The sequence below is a fragment of the Apium graveolens genome, chromosome 5 (genome assembly GCF_009905375.1).
Source record: "Apium graveolens cultivar Ventura chromosome 5, ASM990537v1, whole genome shotgun sequence".
NCBI lineage: Eukaryota > Viridiplantae > Streptophyta > Magnoliopsida > Apiales > Apiaceae > Apium > Apium graveolens.
Window position 1 is genome coordinate 152,234,303 of NC_133651.1, and position 12,378 is coordinate 152,246,680.

At 35.8% G+C, this 12,378-nt stretch overlaps 1 protein-coding gene across 3 annotated transcripts; it reads right to left on the bottom strand.

The window, feature by feature from the left end:
- Positions 1 to 4,543: 4,543 nt before the first annotated feature.
- LOC141661475 (large ribosomal subunit protein P1A-like) lies at positions 4,544 to 7,753 on the bottom strand. Of its 3 annotated transcripts, XR_012549965.1 has the most exons (6): positions 7,596 to 7,753; positions 7,424 to 7,501; positions 6,989 to 7,198; positions 6,601 to 6,778; positions 5,780 to 5,845; positions 5,062 to 5,079 (listed from the first exon to the last, which is right to left on the bottom strand). XR_012549965.1 is itself a non-coding variant. In XM_074468491.1 (5 exons), the coding sequence occupies exons 2-5, from the start codon at positions 7,490 to 7,492 to the stop codon at positions 5,008 to 5,010; spliced, it is 417 nt and encodes a 138-aa protein (XP_074324592.1). In that variant the 5' UTR covers positions 7,493 to 7,501; positions 7,596 to 7,753; the 3' UTR covers positions 4,544 to 5,007. The 3 variants fall into 3 exon arrangements, 2 of the variants coding, with proteins under 2 accessions (XP_074324592.1, XP_074324593.1); XM_074468491.1 differs by lacking the exon at positions 6,601 to 6,778 and having other exon boundaries at positions 4,544 to 5,079; XM_074468492.1 differs by lacking the exon at positions 6,601 to 6,778 and having other exon boundaries at positions 4,545 to 5,079; positions 7,424 to 7,498; positions 7,596 to 7,714.
- Between the last annotated feature and the right edge of the window lie 4,625 nt (positions 7,754 to 12,378).

Genomic DNA, 12,378 nt, shown 5'->3' on the forward strand with positions numbered 1-12,378 from the left:
GTGTGTAACTAGTGTGTGTGAGCAGTGCTCTTACTCTTGTGAAATCAAGTCATGGCCAGTGGCAGTAAATTTTTCTTCTCAGATATGCAGAACCCTCTATTTTTACATCCGTCCGACAATCGATTATCCATCAGTATCACCAAGCTGCAAGGTGCAAGTAATTACCGTACTTGGAAGAGATCTATGGAGATACAACTCTCCTCCAAATGGAAGCTGGGTTTTGTATAAGGCACCGAGATAAGGAGCACAACGGAAACAAGTGAAGCGGTGCAGTAGGACACATGCAACAGTATGGTAACTTCTTGGATACATAATAATATATCTTACTCTATTAAATAATCTGTCCTTTTTATAACCTCTGCGTCTGAAGTGTGGAAATAGCTTGAAAAATGTTTTCAATTAACCCATGGATCTCGTAAATATAAACTCAGTAAAGAACTTTTTGGGTTGAAACAAAATGGTGCTAGAATAGTAGATTACTATACATCCTTGAGTAGTCTGAGGGCTAAATTAGATTCTATGAATCTTTTGCCCACCGTTACTAGAGTTAGTGAAGAAGTGTCAGCTCTGTTAAAAGCTATCCAAACCCAAAAGGAGGAGTCTCATCTCTTCCGGTTTCTGAATGGCCTAGACGAGTCTTATGGACCTCTACGCAGTCAACTCCTGATGCTGTCACCCTTACCCAGTGTGGAAATGGCCAGTGCTGCTATTCAACAAGAGGAATCTCAACGAGAGATCCTCAAAAATCCTCTCACCTGTGATTCTGAGATGTCAGCTATGTATAGCAAAACCTCCTTCAACCCAAGAAAACAATTGGTGTGTGGAACATGTGGTGGTAAAGGTCACAGTAGTGACAAGTGTTGGAACATCATTGGCTACCCCAGAAGGCACTACAAGTATAATCCCCCTCAATACAATTATTCATCTCGTAACCAAAATACATCTAATGCACATTGGTCCAACCAAAAACCCAACTTTGTCTCAAAAGGTCCATCAGCCGCACATGTTACTACAGAACACTCACACATAGACCCTAATAACCCATCTATGACCTTGTCAACACAACAGTTACAACATCTGCTTCAATTGTTGCCCACACAACCTCAGTCAATGTCCCATGAAACTGATGATTCCCACATGGAAAGCCCATTTTCAGGAATGATATTATGCCACAAAGATCAAACAAACCCTCACACCTGGATAGTTGACACAGGAGCAACCGACCATATGACCTCAAACCCTGAAATACTCACCAATATCAAACATGTGCCCACACATATGAGTGTCAATCTACCTACAGGAGCACAGGGTGTTATGTCACATGTTGGAGATGTGAGCTTGCAAAATGGCTTGAAATTACTGAATGTGCTCTATGTGCAAACCTTCACCCATAACCTTCTCTCCATCCATAAATTATCACAAGATAATGGTTGTTTTGTAGTCTTTTCACCAACCAACTGCAAGATAGTTGACTCTCGAACCTATGAAGAAAAAGGCAAATGCATAGTGTCAAATGGGTTGTATCACATGTCAAATTCTGCATATAAGGATTTGCCTACAATGACTCGATCTCAGTGTATGGCAGTGTCAAATCAGTCCCTCACTTCTCAGTTTACTCGCTGGCACAATCGATTTGGTTATGCCCCAACTTTGAAGTTGAAATTTATTTATTGTGTCAAACATTGTACTCATGTGGCAGATACAATATGCTTGACCTGTCACATGGCCAAGTTCACAAAACTTCCATTTCCAACCAGTGAGTCTCGAGCAACAGAGGCATTCGAACTAATCCACACGGATATTTGGGGTCCGTATAAGGTGAACACAAGGTAGAGGTTCAAGCTCTTTCTCATGATTGTGGATGACTACTCACGGATGACATGGATTTATCTTATACAACATAAATCAGACTACTTGAAGACTCTTGAAGTGTTTTAAAACTATGCAAAAACCCAGTTCAATGCCTCTATTCAAGTGGTGAGATCCGAGAATGCTTTAGAATTCAAGGATGCAGGGTACAGGGCATTGTTTTAGTCTCATGGAATATTACATCAGACATCATGTGCTTATCGGCCACAAAAAAATGCTCGAGTCGAGCGAAAACACAGGCACCTGCTGGAGGTAGCTCGCGCACTCATGTTTCAATCAGTCCTGCAAGTTTCATACTGGGGAGAAGCTGTTCTCATAACAGCCTATATAATCAACAGGTTACCCTCTTCAATCTTAAATAAGAAATGCCCATATAAACTGTTGTGTAATGAACCTGTAGATTACAATGACATGAAATCGTTTGGTTGTTTAGCATTTGCTGTTAATGATATGCACACTGCTGATAAGCTAGCACCTAGAGGTGTGCCATGTGCCTTTATAGGTTACCCACCTACTCAAAAGGGGTACAGGCTGCTAGATTTGAAAACCAAAAGAATCTTTACTTCAAAGGATGTGTCCTTTAATGAAGATGTATTTCCCTTGAATTCTGCAACTCCCAAGCCTTACATGCTACCCTTGCTTACTGAAATTCCCAACACATCTGCGAACACATATATAGATTATGAGTTTCTTTTTCCATCTGTCACGTTCAATCCTATATACAACATTACACTGACTGAAAACTCACCTTCTACTTCCACAGAAATTTCTCATTCTCCCTCAGTTACTAGCAGTGACTCTAGCTCCATAATTGAACACCGAAACCAATCAATCTCACCTTGTAGATCAAAAAGACCTCATAAACCTCCAACATGGATGGAAACATACATCACCAAGCCCTTCCCACAACCATCTGTAAATTTAGTCACTATAACCTCTCATTAAATTGAGCCAAATTTTGGGTGTTTCTTGTCCTCTCTCACGACTCGTGCAGATCCAGTAAAATTCAGTCAAGCTGTCACTGATATTAATTGGATAAGGGCCGTGAATCTTGAATTGGAAGCTCTTGAGAATAATGACACGTGGGAAATCACCACTCTCCCTCCATCAAAGAAAGCATTCAGGAGTAAATGGTTGTATAAAAAGAAATTCAAACCAGATGGCACAGTTGATCGTTACAAGTCATGACTTGTCATATTGGGTTATAGACAAACATATGGAGTTGATTACGAGCACACGTTTGCTCCGGTTGCAAAAATGACAACTATTAGGGCCTTGTTGGAAGTGGCTGCTCTACAAAGGTGGGAGGTTATGCAAATAGACGTAACGAATGCCTTTCTAAATGGAGACCTCTTTGAGACTGTGTATATAAAAATGCCTCAGGGCTCTAGTCATCATGGTAGCAGAATAGTACTGAATCAGGGGGACTGTACTAATGCAAACTCCATGCTTGTGTGTAGGCTGAAAAAGTCACTATATGGGCTACGTCAAGCTCCCGGGAAATAGGTTTAGTAAGCTGTCAACAACATTGAAGGACCTCAAGTTTCAGCAGTCCTTGTCTGACTATAGCTTGTTCACTCTAACTACTCCTTCAACAATAACGTTGGTGCTTGTCTATGTGGACGATTTGCTGCTGGCAGGAAATGATAAAAAAGCTCTTGATCAGCTCGAATTCATGCTATCCAACACCTTCACTATGAAGGATTCACTACAAGAATAATGTCAATAGACATCACACATTAGACATCGGTTAACTTTTCCACTGATGTTTAAAAAAAGTATTGACATCACCCCGTGTTTTTGTGATGTCTTTGTTCTTTGTAGACATCGGTTATAATTAAACCGATGTCTAAAATTCACCCAAAAAAAAAATTCGCGCCCACCTTTTCTTTCCCCCGTTAGTGAAATTTTCATTCAGTTTTTAGTTCTACATTCCCCCCAATCCCAAAATTCTCCCCCCTTAACCAAATTTTGGTTCCCCCCAAATCAATCTTCAGACACAACAAAATCAAAATAAAAAACTAAAAACTAACAGAAATTCTCTCTCTCTCTCGAAGCCCCCTCTCTCTCTCGAACCTCTCTCCCCTCACAATCTCTCTGAACTTCGGCCATCATCTCACCATCACAATCTCTCGAACCTCTCTCTCTCTCTCACCTCTCTCTCCACTATACCATAAAATGCCTACTATAACACCAAAAAAATGTTGTATTAGGGGGTAAATATGTTGCTCTTGCCCCACTTTTAAGCTAAGGTAACATTTTTTTAAAGATAGATTTTTCCATGTTGCCTTAGGGGTCTAAGGTAACATCTTTGGTGCCTAAGATAACATCGTGTTTTAACTTGTTTTTATGTTGCCTTAGCTTGCTAATGCAACAAAAAGATAGATCAGTTGTAACTTATTTTTTATGTTACCTTAAAATTCCAAAATGTTTTTAAAAAAGTGGGACCCACATTGGGGCCCACAGTTATTACGTGGAATATGGGTCCCATTTTTTTGTTATTGTAACATTTTATAAAGCTAATATAACACTTTGCTAATAAAAAAAATGAAAATTTGTTATTGATATTTATGCAATCCCAAAAACAAATTCATTAACCCAATGATCCATCCAACAATACCATTTCATAAAACCGATGTACAAATTAAATATACTATATCTAATATATCCCAAACTTCTTAATCTACTAAACACAAACATTAAAAGTCTAATTTACGAGAATCGCAATTAACTTAATCTGGCAGCTATCTTTAGCAACACGGAAAAGAGAGAGCACATATATCATATTTTTCAGTTGTGCTAACAAGTCTGGCTTCCATTTTACCCATTTCTGTAGAATCTTGTTGCTGCTCTGCCACGGCACCATTCTGTACTAAAAGTCCACTAAAGAAATAAATCACAAAGGAACAAATGACAGACTTTATTCTTTGCTTCTGGTCTGTTAAATTTGATTCTTGGCCTGTTCATCAGTTTTTACAAATTTTAACTAATATACAGCCTGTACAGCCTGTTACATTTTACATGATAATTTGATCTTTAAAATATTTTGTCAGATTTTACAAATAATGATTTCTTTATAGTCCAAATGCAAACTCACTGTTATGAATCCTAGTCACAAAGCCATGTAGTCAGCTCGGTTTATTGAACTCCAAAATTGGCGACTGAAACAAAGCTGCAAACTCGGAAAACATGACCTTGACCTCCAAAGCACTTGAGACATGTCATACAATAAAATTATCAAGACAGTGAATTATGGAGTAGAAAGCAGGTTTTCAGAAAGATAAGGTTTCGAAACAAATGTAGAGTCCAATCTTTAACTTTTAAAATTGTGAAAGACAAGGCAAGATATATGAATGCAGATTCATCCCAGGCACTGTGATCCATATTGTTTGTTTGAATGCATTAACAGCACCAGAAGTTCATTACTAATTTACTATAGTATATACCCATAAAATTGTTAAAATACATCTTATTTCCAATCAAGTTTGATAATTTATAGGCAATAAGTAACTAACCAAGCATAAACATCTGGTGAAACAGTGCCACCAAGAAAAATAAAAATAAAAGAGATTACAAAACAATATCTTAACATTTATTCAGTTCAATCCAGTCAAATTCATAAACTGAAACTAAAGCTCTTTTTCTTTTCATCAGGATGAAAATTTACAGATTAATCGCTTAGAGATGTGTGATGTTGTCTCAAGAAGTAAAAGATACCGTAAACTATAAAGTCACAATCACAAATATAAAAGTACCAAGGATTACTAGGATTCATTAGTTGTACCAAGGAAATCATATGTTGGATAAATGAAAGAACTATAACTTAACTTCAGGAATATTCATGAGTCAAATAAAGTGATCATGTAAGTTAAATGCTAGCTCATAATCCTGAAAATAAAGATTTACAAACCTGACAGTTGGGCCTGATTTTAACAATGCCTTTCATTATCCTCTCATAATCCTGTTTGAAGCCACCCTGCATCATCATTAACTTAATAAGAAACCAAGCTTAACTTGACAAGTTTATCAGCTTCAAAAGTTAAAAATACATCACAGACCTGAACCAAATGTAGAGAACAAATACTTAAAATGCAAAACGTTCATGACAAAAAAAATGTAAAACGTCAGCAATGGAAATTTATCCATGATATACAGTTTCAAACTTTCTAACCCATCAAACATTAATAACTAGGACGGACATTTTGGAGGCAAGTTGAACATTATACTATATACAAAACATTCATACAGGGGACAATTAGCGGGCTAACATCACTTCGACTGTCAAAGAATTAGTTAAATGCCTAGCACAGTAGCATCCCCTTACAGATACGACATTTATTGAACATATATAAAAAGTTAATTGCATATTTTTAACTTTTAAATACATGAACCAGAACATTCCTTTTTTTCCTTCAGCAGGGTTGTCAAGGCTACTACACATAATGCACCGACACTGATGTTAAGGTTCCAGGCTGACAAAAACCTATGGGATTCTATGCAAAATTCAGTCCCATGAAAACATAAAGTAATAAATTCTAAGCACCGCAGTCTGGTATTCGTGATTTTAACATCATTAATTTAAAAAGATTTCATACTACTATTGGACAGATCAGATGAGAATGATACACATAAAAAATAACGAACTCACAAATAAAAATTATATGCTTAATGATCTTGATAAATTGACTATATATATATTACTTTAAAATTAGGATCAGATTATAGAATTACCTCTGCGAGCATGTGGTCAGCCTCATCAAAAACAAGAATAGTCTAGCACTCATGCCTAATTTGTTCGCTATAAACCACTTATTAATGGTACCAGGCGTGCCAATTACAACTTGCTTGTTTACTGGTGGTGTCTTTGAAAACGGCATATCTTCCATAGGAACGGCATATCTTCCATAGGCTAACAAGATAAGTTTTTACTTTTGAACTTAACTTTAATCAAAGAACTAGCTGGAGTAGCTAATGTCAAATCATTAAATCACAAGGAGTAACCCATATAGTACAAAGAACTAAAATAGATAAAGCTATATTATCTAAAAACATGACAAGCCTAAAACAATGTAGTACATCATAGCAATCGAATATAATCAAAGTGTGTATGGTTATATACCTTATTCTCCTCAACAGGTGCTTTAGCTTCGGCAGCACCACCACCGGAAGCCTGAGCAGTAACGGCAACAACACCACTGCCACCACCAGCTCCGACATTCATAACTAAATCATCAATGCTTCTCTTCTCCGCAAGCTTGGAGAACAAACTTGGTCGGTAAGACTCCACATTAACATTAGCAGCCTTTAATATTGTCGATATCTTCTCCGACTACACAATTAAATCAACCAATCAGCCCCTCACCATAAAAACAAAATCAACCTCTCTCTCAATCTCTATATCTATCTCTCTTTCTCTCTCAATCTCTCTATTTCTCTCTTTATCTCTCTCACACACAGTCATCTAATTATTCTGAAAAAACACACGCACACAACAGAAGCGACTAATTAATATATAGATACAAATAGAAAGAGAGAGATATGAATATGTGCTTACAGTGACGGGGATGCCGTCGTCGGAGAGTATCAGGCAAGCGTAAGTGCAACCGAGTTCACCGATAGACATTGTTAACTACTAAATTAATAATCAAACACATTATCGTCAAAAATTAAATCGAAGAAACACTGTAAATTAATGAATCGAAAAATAAAAATATAAAATTGATTACCTCTTGAAGGATTTGAAGACAAAGTTATGTGATTAGCTCTCCTGGCTGCTGCTGCTGCTATACAAATATTAGGGTTTGTGGAACGCTCGTGTTTATTCACTTTATATAACCACACCTATTGTGTTTTGGGCTCTCTTTTCTGCTCTTTAATCTCGGACAAGGCCCAAAACTACAGGCCCGTGAGTTTCTTTTTTTGTTTTGAAAATAGGCGGCCTTTAACCCAAAAAATTGGGCGCTAGGTTTGAATATTTTCATAAATTTTACCTCCTTATCAAATTTCTAAGATTCCATAAATCTATTTTCAAATATTTAAATATTATTTTTATTTATTTTATTTTTTATATAAATATGTATATTTTAATATTTTTATTTTTAAACTTATATAACAGTGCTCATATCAAGAGGACGACAATTTATATGTTTTATTATTTTAAAAAATTTATTTTAAAATATTTATTTTAACATTTTTTGCTAATTAATTACTCTTTAAATTTTTTAAGTTTTAATATGTACAAAATTCGCATATCGTCACAGATTTTATTCATTCTATTTGTATATCACCCAAATTCTTGAAAATGAATTTAAATTAATAATTAATCTTAAAAACATCATATTTATGTTTTGATACTCTAAGGTAACACTTTGACCAGAATGTTGCAAGCTGCAACGCTTTCGACCTAATGTAACACCACAGTTTTGGCTAAGGTAACATAAAAACACAATGTTAAATTAGCTCATAACTACCCTATCTAAGGTAACATATTAGGTAACATTCTTTAGGTAGGGGGTTGCGATAGGCCATCTATGGCGTAGTGCTCTCTCGAACCTGTCTCTGGAACCTCTCTCTCTCTCTCTCTCTCTCTCTCTCTCTCTCTCTTTGTCTCTCCGCTCTCAATCTCTCCGTTAAGCCTCTTTCAGTTAACCTCTCTACTTCGGTAAGTGTTGTATCTACTTGAATCGAACTGGTCTTCTCTGCATGAAGACCAATTTTAAAAGTTGAGGATTTTTGAATTCAAAGCCCTAATTTTGTAAATTGGGGTTTTATCTAATTCGAAACCCTTATTTTTTTATTAATTTAATGTCTAAACTTGTTGTTAATACTTTTCTTCTTGTTGTATACAGGACCTAATTTGAGAAAAAGATTTAAAGCTTTAGGTAATTTGGATGTTTTTGGTTGTATATTTGTATTTTTTTTATTTTTTTTTTTATTTTTATAAATTAGGTTTTCATTTGTTTGTAATGTTGTGATTTGTTTTTGCAGGACATTAGTGTTGTTTAATTTTTCGATCTTCGGTGAGTTTTCTTTTCCAACTCTGTTTTGTACGCTTATACATTTGATTTGTTTTTTTAGTTTTGATAGTGTTTTTTTTGTCTATGTGCTATGTAGTTGGTTCTTGTGTTGATCTATGTGTTGTGTATAATATGCATTATGTATTATATGAAATCTCAGTTTTATTTTTTTTGCAATTATGTGCAGGAGAATTCATTTTGGTATTAGTATGTTATATTTAAATGTAGTCGTGTTCTGAATTTTGTATGCAAGTGTGTGGTTAATTTAGTCATTGTGTGTGCAAGTGTTTAGTTGAAAATAGTACATTTATAATTTGATAATCTGCATCCATGATCTGACTATCATACTATGGTTAATTATAGTTAATTATATAGTGATTATACATTAAGTACTGAATGACTAGTTAATATATAGTACTAGTACTATAATTAAATGTATAATATGAATTACGTAATGCATTAAAAATCGATTCATATCATATTATAATAAAATATATAACATTAAAATGTATAATATGCATTATGTATAATATGAATTCTCAGTTTTCTTATGTCGTTTATAGTTTGCCCTATGTGTGGATGTCATACTTAAAATCAAGTTAGACTTCAAAAATAAATATTAGACTTATAAAATAAATATAAGCCTCATACTGAATTTTTTAGTGACATACCAGGTGGTTTTAAATGGATAAGTCTTGGATAAAAGCCGATAGGGATTCTCTACAGTATGAAATTGGTGTTGAAAACTTCTTGATATTTGCCGAGGAAAATGCTAAAAACCCCAAGAAAATTCCTTATCCTTGTGCACACTGCTCTAACTTCAAAAAGTTTTCTGTGAATATAATCAGAGGTCATCTTTATGAATGAGGGTTTAGTTTAGGATATTCTGATTGGATTTGGCATGGAGAAAACCATGATAATAGTACTAGATCATCTGTTGGTAGTACTTGTCCTCCCTCGAAACCCATACCAATTTCAGAAACATTTAATGTGTGTGAAGCAGCCTATAGTAGGGAAGATTGCGATAAAGAGTCAGATAACTTTAAGAGGTTTGTTGCCGATGCAGAACAACCTCTGTTTGAGGGAAGTGAGTGTAAACTGGAGTCGGTCTTAAAATTACATAATTGGAAGGCTAGGTTTGGAGTTTCCGATAAAGCTTTTACTGATCTGCTTCAATCAATTGGATCAATTCTTCCTAAAGATAATCTGCTTCCGTCTAATATTTATGAAGCCAAGAAAACCTTGACTGATTTAGGCCTCGAGTATATTAAATTCCACGCTTGTCCAAATGACTGCGTATTATACAGGGGTCCAATTCTCGAGTCTTCTTCCGAGTGTCCCAAATGCCATCTCTCTCGCTGAAAAGTTGGGAAAGATGGTCAAGTTAGGGTAAATGTGCCAGCTAAGGTTATGTGGTATTTTCTGATAATCCCCAGATTTAAAAGAATGTTTAAATCTTCATCTACTGCTGAATTAATGAGTTGGCATGCAAATAATCGATCCAAAGATGGAAAGATGCGTCACCCCTCTGATTCTCCTTCTTGGAGAAATATAGATTGTAGGTGGCCTGAGTTTGGTAGCGAGGCAAGAAATATACGTTTAGGATTAGCGATCGATGGTATGAATCCACACAACAATGGATTAAATAATCGGTATAGCTGCTGGCCAGTTATGCTAGTAACATATAATCTTCCTCCATGGTTATGCATGAAGAGGAAGTTTATGATGTTAACAATATTAATTTCAGGCCCACAAGAGCTTGGTAATGATATTGACGTATATCTTCAGCCACTGATCGACGATTTAAAAAAATTATGGGAGGAAGGTGAACCAAACGTGTACGATGCCCATACCAAATCCTTTTTCCCTCTAAAGGCAATCTTGATGTGGACAATAAATGACTTCCCGGGATATGGAAATTTGTCGGGGTGCGTTAATAAGGGTTATAGGGCCTGTCCAGTATGCGGTGATCAGACCGTGGCTAAATATCTAAGTCGTAGTAGAAAAATGAGCTACCAAGGACATCGTCGGTATTTAGATCTTTATCATCCGTATAGGAGACAAAGGACAGCTTTTAATGGAGAACAAGAATTTGGTTGTGCACCTGAACCACTTAGCGGAGAGGAAGTGTTGGGGAAACAACAGCAACTTAGGTTCAATTTTGGGAAGGGGGGAAGCCAAAAAAGGTGGAGTCTCCATGGAAAAAACAGTCAGTTTTTTTTGAGTTAGAGTATTGGAAGTTTCACCATGTTTGAAATGTCGGGCCAAGCAGTAGTTGCTAGTTACATAGCGTAAGTTACCTTTTTTTTTCTTTTTAATGATCATTTTTTTTAATGTTTGTAATTTTCCAGAACTTGCATTTTAATATCAGCACTCTTTCGATAGGCACTTGCATTCTGAGATTAGTGAAATACCAGAACTGGCGGAGACATTTGCTTTTATTGACCCCGGATCCACATATCATGTGAATGCTGATTTTGAAGCATACATTTTAAACCGGTTGAGAGAGGGTAACCCGGATCGCCTATTCTTTCTTCCGCATAAGCAGAAGTAAGTACTTATTGTAATACTGAAAATTAAAAACATGGATAGTACAGTACAAACTTCTATGTGATGTGTCCTATTTGTCTTTGTTTTTTTGTGAAAATAGTATGCATTGGATTTTGGTCGTTATCTGGGAAGGGGAAATATATATTCTGAATCCACTACCTCACCCGACACAATTTTCAGAACTAGAAAAGGCGTTATCAAGGTAAATTTTTATTAACGTAACAGTTTGTTATAATTGCATGTTCATTTCTGTACATTGTATGAGATTTTATGTTTTTTATGCAGGGCTTTAAAAAGTTACAACTCTGAAACCGGCAGGGGCAACAAGATGGCCAAGGCAAAGTTTCTTAGTGTAAGTACAATAGATCGAGTACCTAATATTTGTGCTTAATATATATGATTTATTTGACATGCCTGATTTGTCTTTTAATTAATGAAATAGGGATCTCCCAAACAACCCGGTGGGATTGAATGTGCGTATGTAATAATGCGATACATGAAAGAAAATATCGATGATGACAAGTTGAATTTTGCTAAAAAGGTATTACTTTGACACTTCCAGTTTGCTATATACTAAGATATGGTTACTTTTCGATATGGTTACTTTTTATTCATGTACTGAATTTTGTTTGTTTGGAATTTGTAGTGGTTGGCCAAGACTCGATCGTGTTACAGCATTGAACAGCTAGATGAAGTTCGCATTGAGGCTCTGCAGTTCATCCAAGAGCATATCTGATCAATTCTTGTACTCAAGGTCTTTTCTTTTGCGTAGTCGTACATTTGGTAATTTAGACGGTTCTGTGTAGTAAGAATGTAAGTGTATGAATGCTGGGGTTGGTGTATAGGTTTGCAAATGCTGGGGGTTGTACATTTGGTAATGTAGATACTGTAGTTTTTGAATGATTGATGCAGATGATGGGGTTGGTGTTGGTGATTTTTGGAT